At 37.2% G+C, this 23,240-nt stretch overlaps 1 protein-coding gene across 6 annotated transcripts in view; it reads left to right on the top strand.

The window, feature by feature from the left end:
* Positions 1-23,240, top strand: part of ATAD2B (ATPase family AAA domain containing 2B) — a 72,582-nt gene that overhangs the window by 42,554 nt on the left and 6,788 nt on the right. For 4 of the 6 annotated variants that reach the window (XM_085218102.1, XM_010707984.4, XM_085218105.1 and 1 more), the window contains 6 exons: positions 752-887; positions 1,214-1,410; positions 3,842-4,001; positions 7,840-7,962; positions 10,985-11,122; positions 21,193-21,882. In XM_085218102.1, the coding sequence (XP_085074228.1) occupies positions 752-887; positions 1,214-1,410; positions 3,842-4,001; positions 7,840-7,962; positions 10,985-11,122; positions 21,193-21,882 (1,444 nt within the window). The remainder of the gene's footprint in view (positions 1-751; positions 888-1,213; positions 1,411-3,841; positions 4,002-7,839; positions 7,963-10,984; positions 11,123-21,192; positions 21,883-23,240) is intronic. The other 2 variants (XM_085218104.1, XM_085218103.1) reach the window with 2 other exon arrangements.

Here is a 23,240-nt window from a genome sequence, read left to right as displayed (position 1 = left end):
TAATAAAATTTGTAATTTTCTGTAATGAGGGAGGTACTTCTATATTACTGATAATCAGAATCTCCACACTATTTTGCTGAGGAGGCCAAGTTCTTGAACTATACTTGCTGTTTAGAAATGACGTACTTCCTTTAAAGGGTTGATGGATTCAACCCATCTTGAGCTCTTTCTCTAGTTGCTGTTGAAGGCAGTGATGGAATTCCTGTAGCATGTATGGGGTAGAGTTGATTTTCTTCATAGTGGCTGGTATAATGTTGTGTTTTGCATTTAGGAGAGAAAGAGTGTTGAAAACTCTCCAACGTTTCAGCTAGCGAGCAGGATGAGGGTGCAGAAGGAGCTGGGAGAGAGCAGGACCCCTATAACTGACCCAAACTGGACGAAGGGATGTTGTTCTATGCACACTGCTGGCACATGTCCAGCTTTTCATCCACTGGGACCCCCAGGTCTTTCTCCACGGGGTCTTTTTCCTCCTGTTTGTAGATGTAACTGGGATTGCCCCAATGCAGGTGCAACACCTTGCACTTGGCCTTGTTGAACCTCATTGGGTTCATGTGGGCCCACATCTTAAGCCTGTCCAGGTCCCTCTGGATGGCATCCCTTCCTTCTGTGTACACAGATTTGAGTAGAATTTCCTATCTTCTCTAATGTGGTTAATTGTGGAAAAGTTTGCGATGAGCATTTTTGTATGGTTGCTAATTATGTCATTTTGAGTGGAGGCTCAATTTTCACATAGCATTATTTTCTTTTGTAGGTGAAATGTATTTTCAGAATCCAATATGAAGAGGTTTTTTATATTCAGAAACCAAGTGAAGAAGACAGATTGCGATTTTTCAGAGGATTAATTCTTGATGAGGCTGCAATGCCCCCACCAAGAAGGAAACAGGCTGGTAAACTAAATTACAGTAAAGCCAATAATAACGTGATCTCAGTGTTTTGTTTTCTCTTATTTTTCTTTTCAAAAGGCATGAGTAACTGAGAGTTACTGTAGGTAATATGTGGCAGTGTTTCTGTACCCAGAAAAAGTTTATTTGGAGGAGGATTGGAGGAATTGCAATTATTGGTTTCAGAAAATGGGGGGGCTGTGGGATTCAGGGCTTACTGATGGTTGCGTTGGTGAGACCCATTAAATACATAACGAATTTGGAGAGGCATAATCATAAAATACGCTGTTGTTAATACTCCTGTTGTCTGACTTCTTGTTTTTTTTCCCTAGCTCTTCGTGCTATGGAAGTTCTTCCTCTTGCACTGCCGTCTCCTGCCCGTGAGCTGTCAGAAGCAGAAAAACAACGAATGGAGGACCAGGAAGAGAACACGTTGAGAGAGCTGCGGTTGTTTCTCAGGGATGTAACCAAGAGGCTGGCTACAGACAAGCGCTTTAACATCTTCAGCAAACCGGTGGATATTGAAGAGGTCTTGTTTCAGTGATGTGCAAACAATGAAGTTGAAGTTATTAGAAAAAGAGTATCAATTGAAAAAGGAAATGGAGAAGTGAATAATTAAAATGAATGTTTTAGCTGTGATCTTTCCTATCTAGGCTGCTAGTTTTAGCTGGCGAGATGCTCACAGCCACAGCAATTGAGATGCAAGGAGCTTGAGAATGTTCTTTGTACCAGTAACCTGTAGGAAACTGTGCTTTCCTGTCAGTTTTCCAACTAAAAGTAGCATTTAAAAATGCCACTCCTATCCCTACCAGTGCTTCTGAAATATTTGGAAGCATAAATACTATTCTTTAATAAAAGCTTTTAGAGCATAATAGTCCTGTAGGCATGATAGTATTGGAAAAGCAATCTGTGTGTTCTGTAATGTAGTGAGCGTTAATAGTATTGTTGAATAATTTCAGCAGTAATGCTTATAGATGCCATTAATTGCAGATGGTAGCACTTTATAAGGCATTTGCTGGATGATTATATAGTGTGCACACCTAACTGATAAGATGGCTCGATCTGCAAATCTATTTTCAGATGCTTGTATAAGAAAAGGACGTGGTTTAGCCTCACTTAAAAATCAAATACTGCAAGTCTGGTAGTTAGGATTGTTTGTCTTTTGTTTCTCAAGAAACATTTCTATTAGAAGATACTACAGACAAATATGAGATGTTTGCAGTACAGCACTGTAGAAAATGAATTTGCATTGTAAATTTCACACATCTAAATGGCATATTTTTATTGTCTCATGCAGTCCTCTTAGTGGGAGCTTTCCTCAGTCTTGTGTAGCTGTTTTAGAAAGACTGAGGAGCTCTTCAATAAGGCAGTTCAGTGTGAGCATGGTCAAAGGAGTGTTTTTATTATGAAACTGTTTAGGAGTTGTAGGGAATCCATCGTACTCATGGTAAAATTCTTTTTCGCCCAGTGAAGTTGCAGTTCATATACACATGAGTAAGCATAGGGAGAAAAAAAAACTCTCACAAAAAAACCAAAACAGAACACCCACAAAACCACAGTCCTGGCTTTGGAGGTGGAAAAATCAAATGAAATCACATTAGCAGGATTTTTTTGCATGGCTTGTAAAGCATGACAGCGCTAGAAATTGTCCCTTTTTGTCCCATGTCATACGTTCAAGCATGGCTCTGTCCCATTGTAGAAGAGCTGTCTGATTTTCTGAGGAAGTGTTAAGCTTGTTCCACTCCTGCTTGCGTTGCAGAGGGAATGCTGCTGTGTGACAAAACAGAGATTTTCCTGACTAATACAACAGCAGCGTTTACAGTTTCCAGTGAAGATTATTTCTGACGTGCTAATGAGAAGAGGAAGCTCATGACTTGGCGTTCCACTCAGTGAACTAATTATCATGTTTCTATAGAGAGAGACATAAGGAGAATTTTTGCCATTTGAATTTTTCAGCATAAATTTCAGTGTGCTTAGGGAATTAGGCTGTGTACTGCTGTCCACTGCACTAAAGCATTCAAGTTATTTTATGTTGTAATAGATTTTTGTATGAATACCTATAGATAGTTCACTTAAAAGATCCTGTTAAGTCTTATGGAGCCATTGCAGCTTGATCTGGATATGTACGTAACTGTTGAGTATTTTGGCAGTTACCATCATATGTGGGTGATTTCAAAAGAAAAAAAGCAATGCTGTTTCTGAGGCTGCCAGTGTTTCTAATTGATTGCAACCTTAATTGCAGTGAAACATGCACATATAGGATTTTTCTGCCTTGAAGTAAATAACAAATTCATAGTTTTTTTTTTTTAATGAACTTTGTTACAGCAGCTGTGCTGATACATTTGATGTCAAGCTTGAGCCCCTTATGGTACCATTAATTATGTAAAATATTTTTCAGTGTGCCCTAGTGGATGCTAAATTTCCATTTATGAGCTAAGCTTGTAGTAAGCTGTGAACTCTGACACAATACTTTCTCTTTAGACTGCCCTTCTGTGAAGTTACTGTCTTCAGTCAATAAAACCTGACTTTTTTAAAAAATAAAATTGATTGAAGGATCTAATTAATCACATATACTTACAAGTTGGTAATTTGACTGTTCAGTTTAATGAGAAGTTTGCTGAAATCTTGAACAACCGACAGTTTTCTTTGGGTGAAGCTGCTTGTTTTTCCTTTCCAGCTCAAGATAGTGTTAAAACAGTTACAAAAAAAAAGTAGAAATAAAAATGCATTTAGATAAAATGCTGTGCCTCAAAAACACCATCAAATCCATTTTAAAGAAACTGAAGAAACTGGAAGTCCAGTTAAAACTTTGACTTTTAACATAATTTTTCTTTTATTATTGAAACTGTTTAGTTATTGTATTGGAGCTAAGCCTGTGGAATGAATAAGGCTATAAAGATATGAAACTAGCAGTGTTCAAATACAGTCCTTTGTCATTTTTGTATGCTGTTTGATTGCAGGTTTCAGATTACCTTGAAGTTATCAAAGAGCCAATGGACCTGTCAACAGTAATAACCAAAATTGATAAACACAACTACTTAACAGCCAAGGATTTCCTAACAGATATTGATCTGATATGCAGCAATGCATTGGAGTACAATCCAGACAAAGATCCTGGAGGTAAGATCTACTTCATCTTGGCTTACCTAAATTGAAAACTTCGTATTTAGTCACATATTCAGTTACTATTTTAGTCTCTAAATAAGCTGCATGCTTTATAATAATTAAGATAAACAAGCAAATTTCCTAAGTGTCTGTGCTTTTAGTGTTCTAAGACACTTGGAGCACTGGGGGACGTTACAAGAGCTACAGCACTTAGTGTTGTTCTCTAATAAATTAGGTTTTGTAGCTCCTTTTAAAATTCAATAGCTCATTTTCATTGAATTGACTTTGCATATGCAACAAAAGCCAGTGCGACTTGGAGAGCTGCGTAGAGAATACTACACACAATCTGGCAGTGGTCTGCTTTTATTTTCTCATTGGCTTAAAATGTGAAATGCACCCACAGAAATTAAGAACTGTCTGTCTGGGGATAGAAATAAAGTGAGATAGATCATCAGGCAAGGAAGTTGCTGCAGCTGGTTAGGAGAGATTTAGAAGGTTTGGTCTTGACAAACTGTCACGCTGTGCTTTCAATTAAGGCACAATTTGTGGAATGAAATGCATGGGAACCTGTTCATAGTCAAAGGAAAGAGCATATTTTATACTCTTTGCAGGGGCCACCTTATTGTGAATATTGCTAAAAGAAAGCCTTTCACTTGGCAGCTTTCAGAATCATCAAGAAAACATTGAAAATGCAAAAGCAATTCCTTTTAATGTAGTTTTATTTTATATTTGTGATTCCGGAAGTCTGAGTCTGTCTGTAGACCAATGCATTTAAGTGTTTTATGAAATAATTTTACCAGGTTATAGCCTGATTACGTATATTTTTCTACTCAAATTTTTGATGTTATTCTTTTCCATTCTCCTGTAATTCTGAGCTGTAATCTGAATGCTGAGAGCACTAATCCTCTTGGGTGGTTATTTTGAAAAGCATGTTGTAATTCTAAAATTGTTTTGCACAGTTTAGTTCCTGTAGTGTCAGATCCTAGCTTTGCATAGCCAGGGTCATGTGAGAAGAATTGCCTTGCATTTGTGTAGCTGTGAAGCCTCAAGTTGAGTGTTTTTCATGTTTCATGTGCCTTCTGAACGTAGTGCTAGTTCATAGCTTTTGAAAAGAAACCTTTCTTTGATTTATGGATGCTTTTTGTATTACAGCTAAGAAAAAATAGTACACTGGTAGAATTCAGCAAATGGTTCAATGTGTTCTTGATAACACTGCTTAAGGACTCCTAATGTGTAATTACGAGATAATCAAAGCCTTGATGGGCATGTGGGATTCTCTAAGTATCTCTGAAGAGTGCCTGCTCACATAGTGAGGGCTGGGAGAGACACCTCCTGCATGTGACTGACGTGTTTTTGATTTAATGATGGGCTTTGGGAAAAATTGGCATTAATACACACCTTTTGTTCTCCTTTTTTAGGCCTTTTGGATCTGTGAGCTTGGTTGCTCAGTTCTGGGAAATATAGTCTGAAGAGGTTCTTGAAGTTGTAGAGCAGGTCTCTCTACCTCCAAAGAACAGACTTTGGAGGTCAGGTCTTCTAGGAATCGTGACATGAATCTCAAGTTTGGTGTGGCAGAAACTTGAAATAGCAAAGGCAGCTTGGGCAGAATGTAGAGTCAGAATTTTTCATTGAGCTTAACCAAAGAGAAGAGCTTTAGGAAACACGCCTAGGGAGCCAAAATAGGAACATTTTAGTTTTTCCTTATGTCAGGATTAAATGAGGAGAAATGGATCTGGCTGTTTCTAGGTTAAGTTTCCGATTGTAGCTTCTCAACTTTGAGAAGGTAATTGAAACATACTTCTGTCCTCTGCATTGTCACAGATTGATTATGTATTGTTCTTCTGGCATATAAGATGTCGTGAATTTTTGTATGAGTACACTGCTGAAACAGTACATCATTTCTATTCTGAGTAGGCATTATATGTGTTCAAATCCATTAACTGATTATTAAGCTATAAATATTCACATTTTTATAGCTGGGCATATATGCTTCCTCTGTCTCATGCATGAATTTGCAAAAGAATCATACTGTACCTGGTTCTGTTCTGTCATTCAGTTTGGAAAGGCAATTGGAGTAAACAGTTCATATACTGAATACAAATGCTCAAAACTGGATTATTTTTGTTCTTTTAAAATTTATTTTTCTATACAGTTGCAGAGAACCTTTCTTTTTCCCTCCATTATTTGACCTTTTTTTCCATTCTTCAGGAATGGGAACAACCTTTGTGTATTAGACAGATTAGTATTTGCATCTTTAAAACGTCTGTGGGAAAGTCTTGCCTACCACAGGATGTGAGAAAAGTATTTCATTCAAATGTTCCCTTCAAAAGATGCAAAATAGCATTTGCCATTTCAGGAAAACGACTGGTTTAGACTTGGGAATCTGTGCCCCTATATTGTTTGGTAGAATACAGTTGGTGGTGTGGTCATCTGTGGTAGTGTGATTCAACTTGTGCTTACATTCATGGTGCTTTTTGGTAGGTTTATATAAAAAAACTTATTGTGTTAAAGTGGAATGGGATTGCAAGTATGACATGTTGACATGACTCTACAAACCTGGTTTTGGTGAGGGCTGTTTCAACAGTAAGCTTCTAATCAATATTAAAAACCCAACTTAAACTCCATGTAGAGCTTTGATCACTATAGAGGCTTTTTCCCCCCCCTCCTTTTAGTAGGTTGTTTTGTATTTTATTTCCTGTCTGACCATCAACAAACTGCAGATGTTTATTTGTGATCACAAATCAAGATGCTCCACAAGTATATGTGGGTAAAAAAAATAACTCTGCTTTCCAGTCAATTAAAGCAGTAGTAGATTTCCCCAGAAAGCATACTGAGGGCTTGATTGGGCTGGATATTGGTGTTATTTTTGTCTCAGCTGCCCTCTCATCTGTAAAATTTATTGCTTCTAGATTTATAAACCTTGTTTAATAAATGTTCATTGATACTCTTAATTGTTGTACTTAGTAATTATTAAAACAGATTAAATATGCTAATTATATAATATGTTGTAGACATTAATGTTGGTGTTTGCTGTATAAGTACATCCATCAGCTGGAAAAAGCAATTCAGTGTGGATGAATTGACAAATTAAATATGTTTGTGCTAAAAGTAAATGGTGTTGTAGATTCCACTGAAAAGCAGCATTCTAGATGTCAGTTTTCCACATATGGCTACACTTACTAAGTCAAAATTACTTCTCAAATACTGCAACAGCAATGGAAGAATTTCTTTTGTGTATTTCAAAGATATTTTGGCCAGCTTTTTCCAGAGCAGGTTAAAATGAGAAATAACTACTCATTATCAACAGGAATCTGGTGAAGCATGAGGTGGAATTTTATAGCATTTGTTGAAGAAAAATTAAACAATTAAAAAATAAAAAAGTGAGGAATGTAGTCCAGATCTGCCATACAAATTCAGAGGGTGTCCAGTACCATTTTGCTGACAATAGATGGATGTTACCTCCTTAGTGAGTGAATTTATTCCTGGACAAGTCTCTTGTTACTTGGGGCACTCTAATTGTACTCCATGATTCTGTGTAGAGCTGCCTGGGGGAACTGGCTACACCTTCTGGTTTTCACGAGTTTTGAAGAGCTGCGAGTTGATTTGAGTGTGTTCATCTTTCATCTTTTGCCTTTGTTTAGAAATGCCACTATTGATTAAATTAACAGTTTGTACTTCTGAAAACTACTGTATTTTTAACATTGCTGGGTTGGAATTTTTGAGCACGCTGTGATATTGATCCATGAACATTTTCATGTATTTCTATTTTCCAGTTCCATCTGTATCAGTGTTGTCATATACAGAACAAACTTACATAGAATTGATAAGTCTTTTACTAATTGTGATTTTCTAGATAAAATAATAAGACATAGAGCTTGTACTTTGAAGGATACTGCTCATGCTATTATTGCTGCTGAACTGGATCCAGAATTTAATAAGATGTGTGAAGAAATCAAGGAAGCAAGAAGAAAAAGAGGTATGTTTAGCTTCATTTATCATAACAGAACATAAATAGGATAGAAGACAATTACGAATGTCCACATAAAAAATTAAATTCAAAATGGAAAATGGAGTGCATGTCAGGCTAGGGCAGTACCTGTTAAAGGATGGCTGAGCTTCAAACTTGTCTACTTTTTCCAGCTGTGTGAGTTTGTCTGATAAACTACTGTCCTTCTTTACAAAAGAGGAATGCAGTGCCTATTGCTACAGATATTGCTACAGAAAGCACTGTTGAACACAGTGAACAGGTAGATAGGCACTGGGACTGCTGTACTAATTGAAGGTGTGGTGACAACAGAGCTGTGATCTAGAAATGCAATGTATTAGCAATTAAGATTAGGGAGAACACCATTTAAAACACTGTATTTTCAGTTCAGCCTGGCATGTGTCCAAGTGTACTTTTGGTGATAATATATTGACTTTTTGGATTAGGAAATGTCTGTTAAGTCCACCCTGAGGGGAGAATGAGATTGACGGTCTAATAATACAGAATCAGGAAATACAGCCCCCTCTGTTGGGGCACTGACTTCATTTTTGTTCATGTTAGTGCAGTTGTGTTCAGCTTGTAGTTTATAGACCCCCAAGTCTATGGACAGCTTCTAAAGTTGACCACAGAAGGTAACTGAAAATCCAGATGTGCTGTCAGAACGGCTTCACTTACAGGAGAAATTCTGTACTTCCATGAATTTTTTTTTTCTGAAAATTGAGAAAGGTTGAAAACTTCTAAACTGTAATGTTAGGAAAAAAAGAAAAATCCAGCTTTTTAAATGCCTGCTTGTTCCAGTAATTCTAGCTTTGCCTTCCAAAGTCATTTACTGCTTCAACTCCTGCTTTGGAAAAAAAAAGAACCAACCAAGAGATAAGAAAAACTTGCATTATTAGATTTTTAAATTGACTATGACCACTCTTGTTTTTGCAGGTTCCTGAAATACTTTTGTCAGTAGGTTGAAGACCCCTTATTAATAAATTTCCTTGAACTAAGCAAGTGTCTGTAGGTTTTCTCTTCAGCTTTAAATGGATACTGTTCCTCTTATTTTTCCAATTCAGTCGTGTATTTTTGTTTAATTCTGCTCAAGTTTCCAGTGTGCATCTGAAATTGTAATTCACTGTGGTATAAATTTGAACTAATACTTTTCTATACTTTTCTGTTCAAAGGATGTTCACAATTCTGGCCTTAGTATCACACTGAGAGCTACGCTCAGTTAATTATCCACTGCGAATTCCTTGTGATTGCTGAAGGTTATTTCTTCCAAGGTTAAAGTTAGCTGTGTACAAGGGTCTGTTGTTACAGAGAGTAACTAGTGCTTGTAGTTGCTCCTTGCAGGTTTCTCAAGAGTTAACTGGAATCCACTAGCAGCTCAATTTTCATTTAAACCTGAAGAGGTAAAAGTAGTATTGCAGTCACAGATCGAGTTAGAGTAGTGAATGTGACCATCTGAAATCAACTTTGTCCACCTGAAAAAAAAAGAACAAGCCCCAAAGTTGGTTAGATCTTGGCCAGTGTTTTCTCAGCTACATTTAGAAAGACTTCATTTTGAGATTTGGAAGGACTCAAACGAGCTGATCTGTGTGAGGCTTCTGTAGATTCTCTGGCAGTTTTGTGAAGTGTTTCTGAGCACATTGGACTTTGGAAGGCAAGTGGCACATCTTGTAGACTTTTTAATCTTTGCCCAGTTGAAAAGCCATTGATTTTTCTGAATGTTGCCATTTATTAGCTCTTAATTGGTTTCCAGGAACTACTGGAGATGAAGACTAAGGCTAAAAAGCTCTATATCCATTTTCTTCACAATTATCTTGGCAAGCTGTTTCACAATTTTACATAGCTTTAAAATGCAGGATATTTTCTCCCTCTTTTTTTTTTTCCCCACAGTTCCAAACAAAAATATCTTTCCTACACTTCTGTCAGATCTGTTGATTTTATTTAGCAGTGTGACTGGTGACAAATCATACAATACTACAGATTGGCAGAATTAGTGTCTAGAAGTTAAACAAGAATATCTTGTTCTTGTATTACAGAAATTTATCTGTTGTTGGAAGCGTGTAAACCTAACCTGGTAAATAAAAAATATATACAAGGTTATTTGGATTTGCAGCTTCTTGTTGAAACCAGCAGATAGCAAGGCAGAAATGATGAGTGCTTTGAGTAAATAAATACATTTGATATGTAGTTTAAAATATTTGTAATGATTCCAGGATATTTGTGCTTAAAACGCCAAGTGAGAGTTGCTTTGAGAATCTTTTTATTTTGGCTTCTGTCAGTCTTAGAGCTTCTTGCCTGCTCTCAGTCACTTCATTGTGGCTTCTCTTGGAGACATGTTATGGCATTTAAGACGACTGTTACAGTGGATGAATAGCTAATTCTTACTCACAAATAGGAAACTTCATATATATATATTTTTCTTGAAAGTGTAACCAAATATGAATTTTAAAAATTTCATTAAAAATCCTGTAAAATAATAGAAACTGTGAGATAAACTTCTATTCCACAGAAAGCACAACAGTCTTCCTGTTAAAAGCAGAGTCGCATTTTTCTCCATCTAAGAGCTCCTGTTGAATCTGCAGTGAATCCATTTTACATAACGTAGATCATGATGACAGTGCAAGTTTCTGTTCATATACTGTCTTTGAGAAGGCATACCATGCTGTTATGAATTGCCACTTGTTTCAGATGGTCTGTTTAAAATTAGGAAAAATTGAAACTGTCAATAAGAATTTGTTTTATGGAGGAAATGTGGATAAGAGCGTGCGGTCTTTGGAGACCTGAGTGTGAGAGAGTCATATTTTCCTGGGCCATCAGAGCTGACAGTTTTAAGAGCATGCAGCCAGTAAGTTATTCTGTTAGTAGAAAACAAATACTCTTGATTATAATCTTTGTTCTGAATGTCCAACTAAATATTAATTGATGTGTTCTTATTGCATGGTATTCCAAGTTTCTTTTAAAATTCAAGTTTTTTGCAGCTTGGTTTATTTAAATAGGTATGGTTATCTTCTGTGTGCAGGCTTATCAGTAACAGCAGAACAAATAAATCCTCACGGTTCCACTGTACGCAAAACAGAAGCTAGAGTTGAAGAAACATTTCGGAACAAACAGAAGCCCACGATGGCGGTGTGGCCCAACTCTGCAACTAAATGTGCATGTGAGTACCTTGGGGTGATGATTGTGCAAAATTACAGGCACCTCCGATGGCAGACATTTCACTTGTCTGTGCTGCTGCTTACTGGGTTATCTCCAGAGGTAATACTAGGCGTGGAGATTTGAGAGATGCTCTCTTTCTGACTGTATGAAATTTCTGCCCGAGAAACTGGAAAGAAGAGGGATTTCTGTTTTTGTAGTAAAGAATAATTGTTCTTTATTGTATGTGTATTTTATAGATTTAATTTTAAAAAGCTGTTATCACTGTTCAGATAAGTTCATCGCTTCTAAGTGTTGGCTGAGTCCTTAAGGTGTGTATATTGACAGCTACGTACCTGCATGCTGCCTTATACTCTCACATACACTGGTCACTTCCTATTTGCAGTACATACAGTATCATGCTGAGAGTTTAAAAGTAGTTACAAATTCAGCTATTTTTCATTTGTAGTACTTGGTTTTCAACCTGTTATTGAAGGATGTTAAGATACTCTTGATGCAGCCTACTAAATTAGTCCAATTAATTGGTCAAAGTCTCTAGAATTATGAAGAGTTGTGACTACTTAACTGTGGTGTAGGTAATTGGAGGCAGTGCTAATTAATTTCAAGAGGTGAGTTGATTAGAACAGGTAAATACACTACAGTAAATTTCGTTATAAACATGAAAATACTAAGAAATGGTGTGTATGAGAGAGATGCTGATTGTTGTGGAATCAGGAAAATTGCTGCTTGATAGGCAGAGTAGATTGGAAAAGTCACATTTTCATTGGTCTTTGTTCTTCTCCCGGATCATATATATATATTTTTTTCCCCTGGTGAGAGCATTTTCTTGGCATGGGGATAACTGTCCAGAGCTGAACTTTGTTTATGTGAATGATAACACTGATGTGAAATAGTTTAATTAATTACGTATGCATAGTTTCTTTTCCTAGAGCTGTAATTTCTTCTGCTAAAAGAATTAAAATCAATCACACAGAGTTATGGCTCAACTAAACTGTTATGTAAGAAATTGATGATGTGGATCCAAGTTGTTGTTTGGCAAAAAGGAGAGAGAGGATTCTCAGTGATCATAGCTTCCTATGAAACCCACAGTGGAGACTGTCACTCCAACTGATCTTTCCCAGCTCTGTATAGTGTGTACAGCAGACAGCAGTGGTTACAGACTTTTAAGCTGGACGTCTCTCAGGAAGAGAGATAGCAGCCATTACTGGTTAGTACTGTATATAAAGAAACTCTTCTGTCTGTTCTGTTACTCTGTTGTGCGTTCAGTGGCAGTTGTTTCAAGACTAGAGCCATCAACTGAAGGAACTTGCTGGCTTTACTGTGTGTAAACAGAAAAAGTGCTAGTGTTAATGGACCTTTTCTGCTAGTATTTTGGTGCTTTAGATGGTTAAAAGAAACCCAAAAAACTGGAGACTGTGCTGTTTAGGACTACCATCAAGTGAATTTCTGCCTCTTTAGGATCAGACTGGGAAAGGTAGCTGGTCCAGGAGTAGTGTTGTGCATCAGGTAGTCAAGAGGGAGAACCAGGAGCTGATGACTCAATCAGAAATTTGTAGAAGGGATTTGGGTATTACACGGACACACTTTGATTGATGTGGTAAGTTCTGCAGAGACTGAAAAACTGAGAAGAGAGGCAGTGCAGAAAAGGAACTGGAGGAAGGAGCTGGAGTAAAGTGAGAGCAGAACTGGGCAGATGGTAAGGGAGCTCAAATAGCAGCAAATTACATGGCAGATTGTGATTGTATAAATGGAATAAAGTAGTTTAAATAAATGATTTTAGAATAGAGATGATTTAGAGGTGCAAAAGAATCTTTTTATGGTCAACTAATATTTTTTGAAGACTAAACTACATTGCAGAAGCAGAGGAGCAAGGACAGTGATATATTTTAATTACATAGGAAGAAGACTTTACTTGCCCGTTAATAATACTGAAAATCTTCTTTTTCCCCTCTTTTTTGAATTCAAGTTCATTTTTTTCCTTAGTGTTTTTTTTTTTGTGGGGGTGGAGGGCTGGTCTAGCATGCTGTTTCTTTTAAATTTTTATTCTTTATTTGTAATCACCAATTGTAACATAGTTTTCTCAATGAAATTATTTTTTAGGAGCTTTGTTCACAGTATTTTAGAAAATGGCTTCAAAAGAGTCAATTCAGGTAAAATGTTTGAGAACCTTAAAGAAAATATTGTCAGGCATTTTCACTAGAAAAACAGTGGTCTACAGATAGTGTAGCAGCCTTGCCCAGTTTAAATCTCTGTTTAATATTCACAGATAATACAGTAAAGAATGAGATTGTGTTGTTTTCTAAGGTTTACATATTTTTTAATGAACTGTTACTTAGATTTGTAGTTACCTATTGTTTTGTAATGCATTTAATTTTGCTAATTTATTTCACATTTTTTCCTATGATCAGTCCATGTGGGCTACCAGAAATGTGGCACAAAACATGTAGTTAAATTTAATCTGCAACTTCATATCCCTTGTTGAGATAACACCTATAGTAGATTCTGTATTACAATATAGATGAATTTCAGAAGTATTGCATTGCTAGAATTCATTTGGTAGAATTCTGCCAGAGTTGATTTAAAATATATCAGTATTGACTGCATATTTGGGGAAAAATGCAAGTTCCTGCACAGTGGGATGTAAGCCAAAAGCCTGGTGTAAGTAGTTGTAGGATCCGAGAACGATAGAATTGCTGTGCTTGGGAAGAACCTCTGGAGATCATCTGGCCCAACTCATCTGCTCAGAGTAGGTTGCTCAGCCTTGTATTCCATTCTGTTTTGAACATGCCAAAGAATGGAGGCTCCATGACATGCCTCTGCCACATTTTCTAGTGCTTGACCACCTCCACAGTACGTTTTTTAATTACAAATTGAATTTCTTGTTTCTCAGTCAGTGCCCATTGCCTCTTAGGACTGGGCACAAATGAGGGGAGTCTTACTTTTCCATTGTGTGTATGTACGGAAGAAGAAACTACCAGCAATGTGGAGTTTTGTGTCTCTAAATTAATCATTGCTAAGTGATTTAGATAGGCTTTAGCACGCCAAGCAGTGTTCTCTCTCTAATTGTTTTGATGCTGTATAGTAAAACTTTGTCGTACTACTGCATCTTGCCAGTAGATGGAGTGTGTTGCCATGTTATTTTATTCTCTTGCAGTTCTTTCTGTTAACATTACATATAAATACACTGTATGGGGAAGATTTAGTTTTCCATTCTTACCTTTTTTTTTTTTTTTTTCCCAGTATTTAACAATAACACCCCACAATGACACACTACAGATACTGCTTTCTTTCTAGAGGAGTGTCTAGCATGCAAAATAATAAATACGATAGCTGACCAATGTGAAAATGGCATTTGGAGCAAGAAGAAATCAGAATGTATTGTGTTATGTGAACTACAAGCGATGTTTGAGATCATATTTTGTAAAATGGATTTTAAATAGACCCTGGGGTGAATTCTCTCAATAGTGGAAGTGAGCAGTGGTCTCTGTGGAAGGAATGGTTGGGAGATCAGATAAGGAAATAAAAAACAGCTGAAGAAAACTTAGTCACTAATTAAATATCATTTTGTGCACTTCTACCTGGTTTTTGCTGAATGGCAATCTTTGCTCCTATGAAGTAGAAATAAGTTTTTTCATCTAGTTTTGTATTTGTCTAAAATACTTTAAGAAAGGAGAAAAATCTTGTTTGTCCTCTTTCTCAGAAGCTGTTTCATTCTCGGTCATTCTGTCTGCTTCTCATTGCTTTTGCCTCTGCTTTTGAGCTCTGTGATGCAGTGATGTCAGTGATTGCTGTATGTTGGACATTTGTGTGAATGTATGCAGTTGTGTCTTATCAGAGGACATGGCAGAACAGATGCCTTAAAGTTTTCATTATTTTAACAGTAGTTTTGTCCCAGTTACCACTGAACTTGGGTAGTGCAGAATAACAGCCAACCAGTTGTTAATGTTACATTCCTCATAGCAGCTGATGTCCTGTCAAAACCATGAATCCTTTACTTCCTACTGGTTCCCATTCTCCTCCTGCTCACCTGCAAAGAGACTTGCATTGATTCTCACAGTGCACCTGAGATGGAGGCAATCGATACTACTTGACAAGCGTGATTAAAAAAGCTTCTTTGGAATTTGAGAACGTCTTTATCATGGAAACATAGAATGGCCTGGGTTGAAAAGGACCACAATGACCATCTAGCTTCAACCCCCCTGCTATGTGCAGGGTCGCCAACCAGCAGACCAGGCTGCCCAGAGCCACATCCAGCCTGGCCTCGAATGCCTGCAGGGATGGGGCATCCACAGCCTCCTTGGGCAACCTGTTCCAGTGCCTCACCACCCTCTGAGTGAAAAACTTCCTCTAAACTTCTTTTACTCAGAGTTGAGACAACTGCCTCTTTATCATTTCTTTCTTGGTAGTTTCAGAATGTGTATTTTGGGTTGGAGCAGTTGGATTTGTATCTGACACTAGCTTCAACTGGGTTCTCTGAAAGGAAATTGCAAAGGAAGTTGGAGAAGTAAAAATACCTGATTTTAAAGAAAATACTATCTTAGCTGATTAAGAGTTGGTTAACAGTTGTTTTAAACCCATAGGCTTTGTAATTCCTCTAATTTAAAATCCCGTTTACTGAATTTGTGGGTATTCTTATAAATCCTGGCTGCTAATTCTTCTTTGGAATCCCACCAGGCTTTTGGATACAGTGGTACCTAGTGGCAGAGAAATTTTTTTTATCACTATTAAATATGCTGCCTCTTGAATGAGTTCTCTTTGCTCTGAGAGAGGGCAAATAGTCCTGCAATTTACCTGAATCAGTGCTTTTCTTATATTCCCATGTAATTCATCTCCTTCTAATTTAGTAATCCAAGATGGCTCAGCCTCTCTTAAGAACAAGGTTTGCCTGAAAGCATTGTCTTCCTCTTTTACGAATGTGGTGAAAAGAAGGTTTTTGTAGGAAAAAAAATTGAGTTCTAAAATTGATGACTGGTTTTACTGTAGGTGAGGTACAGATCAGTAACGCAATAAAAAAGTTTTCAGACTTTTTAGATGTATTACTCCTTCCTACTGTTTGGAAACTTCAGCAGTGTTTGCTTTCTTTAGGAGTTTGTATAAATTTCTGTACGCTTCTATTAAGAGTTTGTATCTGCTTGTATGGGTTGTTGGTTTTCATCTTTCACTTCCATTTTAAGCAATTTATTGTTTTTGTTTTACTTTGCCTCCTTGTCACAGAAACCAACCAGCAGCCGTGAACCTTTCAGATCCGTGATAGAAGAGAATGCCGTAAACTGTCAAATGTCATTTTAATTAATGTAAAGTGGGAGCCTGTCCTCCACTTATGGATTTGCAGAATAACCTTGCGTTTGTTCACAGCTCTATTGCAGCAGAGAAGATGTCATTCAGTAGTCCTTAAGAACCAGCTAAATGTACCAAAAATGTAAATAGCTGTAATAGTTGCTATTGTAAAAAAGCTACTCAGCAGAAGGAAAATGAGCAGAGCTATAGAGGTGGAAAGTCTAAAACTGATCTCCACGGGTGATATTAATCTGATTGTCTCTTCTCTTCTGACTTCCTTTTTCTTTTTAATCTTCCTGTGTGACTGTCTTGTCATGTACTTAGCTAACATAATTACTCTGATTTCATGTAAATTATATTTTTAGCTTAGTTTCCCAAGAAAATAATACCTATCCTCTCTGTCCATCTCTGTTCCGTAATAACTTCTGAATCATTTAGCTTGGTTCAGACAGATTTGACAGGAGTTGAGGTCTAAAAGATTGGATTCCTGCAGGTTTTGTGAAAATTGTTAGCTGAATAAATCTATGCATCTGCTGAAGGAAAAGGCTCTATATTGAAAATGGTAGTTACTTGTTCTGCCTGGCCTTCTGAGCTGATCGATTAAAACATCATGTTGGCCAGACAGAGCGTGCACACCTGAGATGTAGTGGATCTTGCATGCTATTTAGCTGGGGTTGCAGTGGAACAGAAGATAGTGGGAGAGGTTTCTGGAGAAGTACTGGTAAGAGCTTGAGTGTCAGATAGAATGGTAGGGATAGCATTTGCCTAGAGAGGGGGAATACTGAGGATGCTGCAGCCAAGCTTGTTTTGTGACATATTTCCACTGTTTCTTGTAGAATTTGATTCCACTTTGTTGAGAATTTTCCAGGTTCTTCAAGTATGTCTTCATTTAACAGTTCATATGCTGTTGGTGCCCATATGTGGCATGTTGCTGCATGCAGGTTGTATTTGTTTTTAAATATTTGTGAGGTCCATGCCTTGAGTATCTTCATGTGTTTCGTCTAAATGAAGAAAATGACGTAGCTTTTAGGGTTTATTTCTGCAGTCTCTTCAAGCTGGTCAAGCTGCAGGTTTCTAGTGAAGAAGCCTTAGTTTTTGGTGGCTGCATATCCCCACTCTCTGTCTTAAGTGAGCACCATCGCTTGAGAGCTGGAAATCTCAATTTGGGAACTGAAGATGTTGAAAACTAACTCAGGAAAGAATTCTGACTTTCAGACAGATTAGTTTCCTTATCTGTTTTACTGCAGGAACAGTAATACCAGCACGGATATAGTAGTAGGAGTAATATAGCTGGCTTTGGACGGAGAAATAGCTTTGTCTGTTGGTGGAAGCTGGCACCTCATTTTGCGTTTTAAGCCATTGTGGAACAGTACTCTGTTCTTTCTTGCTTATCTCTGTCTGCAGTTTGGGACTTTGTGACTTGAAACTCCAGAAACTTTGAAATGGGCTATTCCATGTCTATTGGTAAGGAACACAGAGCTTTTGGAACATCTAAAATACTGATAAATGTATGTCTTCTGGATGCTGCATACGAGAAAGCAAAATTACTGGTAATAAGTGCTTTCTCAGTGTTTTGAGTTAGTTTATGCACAAGGCATCAGAAGGAACCTTGGGGTTTTGATCGTGGAAGAAAACCTTGAAATATGCATTGAATGAAGTGGTTCTTGATACCACAGACACAAAACCTAGATCCATGGTGATCTTGCTTGCTAGGAGAGAATCATCTTTGGATTTGAATCTCTAGCAATTCTTTATGTATCTTCTGTTTGATGGATGTGAATTTTATCTTTTATTGATATTTACTCACATTTTTCTGGTGGACTTTGAAGCAGTCCAGAGACATATAAAGATGCTACTTTTCTGCAGCATAAAGAGAACTTGTTAGGCACCAGGGCTATTACAGTAAGGTGACAGTAACTTCTAGATCTTTTGGAAATACTTACAGATTGTTGGAAGAGTTTGGACTTGATTTTTGTTATCACTTCAGTATTGAAGAGCTGTGTTCTGCTCTGAACAGAGTTAGTGTGCACCATGCATGATACAGATGCTTATATCACCAGGTGTTGTCTTTGCTTGGTGTATCTGCCGTGAAAATTTGGAAGCAGAATCTGTCGATGAGGATTCAGGATTTCTGAAAGTCTGCTGCAGGTTTCATTTTATCTAACTTGTGCTGCTCCTGCAGAAAATGCAGGATGCTTTAAATGTAGGGATCTTTCAGCAGATTGTGTCAAGGTAGGAATAGAGGAATTGAGAAACTCCACTTACTGCTTTGAGAAAATGTAGGGTGAACTTGCATTCAGTGATTAATTACATTGTATTTCATTGTCCTTTAAGATGCTATCTGCATAAACTGCAGTTTAGCACAAATTAATGAGTGAGGAAGGGTAATTTTTTATATCAAATTCATACATAAGTGAAATGTATGTGACTTGTGGTCAAACATGTATTTAGTGTTACTAAAAATTCTGCATGAGCTGGGCTAATGATTTACAAAAAAGTGAACCAGAAGGAAGCTAGAACTGATGTGAGGGTCCCCTTGGCAAATCTATAGAGGTTATGTGAAGATTATAGAGAGAGGAGTTCTGCAATTCAGAAGGCGAGTGAATGTATTCATGTGTGAATAATTGGTATTATAATAGTTTGAGTTATAGAAACTCAGTTCTAAAAAGCAGGATTCCTCTGACAATAGTATTTCTACTGCCTCTGGCACAAATAGTGCCAAAAGACTGACTATCAGTGATACATTTCAGATGAGTAGTTCTGAAAAAAGTAATTGAAAAGGTGTTAATGCATTAACTTGCAATTGTATATGCTCTGCTAATTTTTTTTCTTAAAGTTAACTCCGAGTTTTTCTTCTGTAAATGATTACCCCATTCTGTTACTGAAAACTTCAATGTATTATGAACCTTATACACTGCAAAATAAAAAGAATGTGAATCTGCTCTGGATGGTTAACAGTCCTGCAGAAGATGAACGTGAAAGCAGGGGAGAGGGAACTCTGGATTAAGTTCATTATTTAGTAACAATCCATGAGATTTGCTTTTTAGCTTTTTATGAGTTTTACCCTATGCTAGCTCCTTTTTGGACTATAGGTTATCAGGTTCATGTCAGTCCTAGAATCGTTAAGGTTGGAAAATTCCTCTTAGATCATCTAGTTTAACGTCTAGGCCATTAGCAACGCCTTATTTTTGCCTAGTAAATGTAAAGAGGATGTAGATAATGAAATCTAGTGCAGGTTTCCACCTGGTGCACTCCACGCCTTTCCCTCGGGCCCTGTCGCTGTCACAGAGCAGAGCTCAGCGCTGCCCCTCCGCTCCCTGTGAGGAGCTGCAGCCGCCGTCAGGCCTCCCCTCAGCTCCTCTGCTCTGGGCTGAGCAAACCAAGGAGCCTCACGTGCTCCTTGCACGTCTTGCACTCCAGACCCTTCCCCATTTTCGTAACCCTCTTTATGATATTCTCTAATAGTTTTTTCTTCTTCTGTTGTGGTACCCAAAACTGTGCATGGTGCTGCAAGTGAGGCTGTACCAGAGAGCTGAGCGGGACGGTCCCTTCTCTCGCCCAGCTGGCAGTGCTGAGCCTGATGCTCTGTGACTTTCTGTCATTTAATTCTCCACGCTTGTACCTGCATAGTGCTTGCATCTTAAAAGCAATTTAATAAACACTGATCTTTGTAACTCAGTGTGAAGCTGGCAGTTACAGACCTAGGACTTAATACTCCATAAATCAAGGTAACCTATGAATAACAGGAACGTTACGGAGGTGCTCAGCACGTCCCCATTTTGAAATGGAGAAGTTGTTAATCTGCTAAGTGTTGGCTAGCATTTTCAGTTATAAACACTTGTCTACAACTTTGCAAAATAACAGTTTACGTTGCTGCCTTAATATGAATATAGGCATTTCCATTTTTCTCAGTCTTTTCCTTAGTCTTCTGAGCTGTGTCTTACTGTGCTCTTGCAAAAGGTAAAGTAAAAAAGTCTGGATACAGAGTAATGGAGAAAGGATCACATACCAGTGTTGCGTCAGGTTGAGTTGCATATAGTGAGAGAAAGACATCGATGATGATGCTGGATTAGTAAGTTCTGTTTAAAAGGCTGTTTTCCATTCTTCATGCAGACTGACTGCTTAAATGCAAATGTTTGTCAGGTCTTGCTGTAGACTGGGTTGCTAAAATGATCTGGATTTGGAAAAAAAAAAAGTCCTTTTCTTTTAAAGCCACATTCTTTCAGTGCAGTGACCTTGTGTACAGAGCTGAGAGTGAGTGGGAGGTGAAGGAGAGGATTACTCTTTAGGTGACTTAATAACTGAAGATGTGTTTGAATTGACAATGGAGATAAATAGAAATGAAAAGTTCAAACTGGATGTAAGGCAAAGTGCCTTTTTGCACAACTGTGCATCAGTACAAGACACACGGAGGTCATGTGGTCTACATCTACGGAGTTTTTCAATACTTGACTAGATAAAGTCGTGAGCAACCTGATCTGCCCTCATAGCTAACCCTATTTTGAGCAGAAGGTTGATCTAGAGAATTCCTGATGTACCCTCCAACATGAATTATCTATCAGTCCACAGATTTTACTTCCATCTCTTTTGCCGTATAATGCATTCAAGTAGCTGCTGTTACAAAAAGGGGACTGATTTCTACATCATTGCTTAGCTGTTTTCTTTGAGTGTTGACTGATTTATCTGCAAATAGATATGTAGTATGTATTAAATATATTAAGTAGGATACAACAAATGCAGTAGTCTGTTTAATGGGAGGGACTTGCATGTCTAAATTTTTTTTCCCTTGTAATTCAGTTCGAATAAGAAGAAAGTCAAGACGGCGCTCGCAGTGGGGCAAAGGCATTATTAAGAAGAGGAAAGTCAATAATTTAAAGAAAGATGAAGATGATGCAAAGTTTGCTGATGATGAAAATCATGGAGAGGACAGTAAATTGCTGGAAAATGGTGAGCTAGAAATCAGCACTGACTGCATTGAGGAGAATGGGGAGGAAATAGGAGATCTCTCTATGACAAATGATGAATCCTCTTGTGATATTATGGATATAGATGCAGAGCAGAGGCTTAACAATGGGACATCAGGAAAGGAAAACAACTTTGCATCTACAGAAGAAGAGAGCTCAAATGAATCTCTCTTAATAACTGAGAGAGTTACTCTGAATGCTGAAAAGGATTTAAGGAAAGACTCTACATTGAAAGGAGACTGTGTAAATGGAGAGACATCTGTACACAGTTTAGAGGGTATACCTGTTCCAGCATGCCATAATGGTAAAGTGGAATCAGTTGATGCTGCTTCAACCAATGACAACAGCACTGGATCTAGTGACAAGAAAAAATCTTCTGAAGATCAGCCAAAGGAGAAAACAGAACCTTGCAATGAAAACCGAGATGATTTAGTGAAAGCAGAGGTACCACACTGCAGCAATAATGAAAAAACACTACAGAGCACAGACCTTGAGACTAAAGATGCTGAACCAGATAAAGAAGGTATAGTTTATTCTCAGTGTCATTTTAGTGTCCATGTTAATGTATGTATTTTTAATTGTAACAACTTGAGTTACAATTCTTATTATATTTTATAATCTTCTGTCTAGTTATTTGAAACTTATGCTTACACCATTTAATTCCTATGTGGAATGAATTAAAAGTTCACTGTTGACTTGCTGTAATGTTATCTTAAGCAAATAAGTTTATCTTCATACTTAAAGTATTCTGTTTTTTTTAATGCTTTATTGGAGGGAGGCATTGTAAGTATTGTGATAACATTATTTACATTACAATTCAAGATTTAAGAACTGTTATCAGTGGATATAAATAACTGTATGATGTGTATGTTGGTATATATGATACATTCCTTGATTTTTTTTGGTGGAATTTGTCATAAAAATTGTCATTTAAGTTAGATCTAAAACCACAGAAACATAGAATGTATTTAATCTTGAATGTCTCTCTTAAAAAAAAAAAAAGTGTATGCTTGTAGCAAAAGTTAAAGTAGTTTAACTCAGCAAAAGCCAAATACAGCATTGTTTATCTAATGGAGTAAATATCTGGATTTAAAGTCAATGCAGTAGTAGTGCAACAAAAAGATAAGAGAAAGGGAAGGGAAATCCTGGTGGTGCATAAAAGAAGGGACTGTGTCCTTTGAAGAAAAGAGACATAGTTTCCTCAGGGAAGATAAATAAAAGCCTTATGCATGATTGCCTTTTTAATTAGCTTTTCAGAATTATGTAAAAGAATGAAATCTTTACTTCAAAAGTTAGCACTGAGATTTACAAAATAAATGAGCTTTAATGAGAGAGATGAATTATGAGAATATCACTGTATACACGTTGAAAATGTGTGTATACACATTTTCTCTAAGGATAAGGAGTGTAGCTGAGGAAAGCTCCTAAGGTTATCAGAAGAAGAGTACAGTGTGTGTTAGGGCCATTAGACTTCTGAATTTCATAGTTGTGTTTTGAATACATTAAGGATGATTGTAAGTAAGGGGAGGTCCTTAGGCAAAAAAAAGAAAAAAAAAAAAAAAAAAAGGGTTTAAAATAGTTGTAGAGGAGAAAGACAGTGAGTAAGTGTAGGGATAGAATCCAGAGATAGTTTAAAAAATATTTTGTTCTCTGCAACAGGACTGGACAACAGCTTTAATACAGAGATCGATGGAATTAGAAGTCGTACCAAAAGGTGAAGTTTTGGGCATAGAACAGATGTCAAAATTACTGTGATGATGAAAACAGGGAATGCTTTCAAAAGGAAAAGTGAGAATTTTGAATCTCTTAGGAAGATCTTGGGAGTTAGCTGGATATCTGAACTTCCTTTGGAAGTTACATAATTTGATGTTAAGCAAAAAC

This window comes from Meleagris gallopavo, chromosome 2 (assembly GCF_905368555.1).
Source record: "Meleagris gallopavo chromosome 2, MGAL_WU_HG_1.1, whole genome shotgun sequence".
In the NCBI taxonomy this organism is placed as follows: domain Eukaryota; kingdom Metazoa; phylum Chordata; class Aves; order Galliformes; family Phasianidae; genus Meleagris; species Meleagris gallopavo.
The sequence above is the reverse complement of the archived record's forward strand: the minus strand, read 5'-3'. Positions and strand labels throughout refer to the sequence as shown.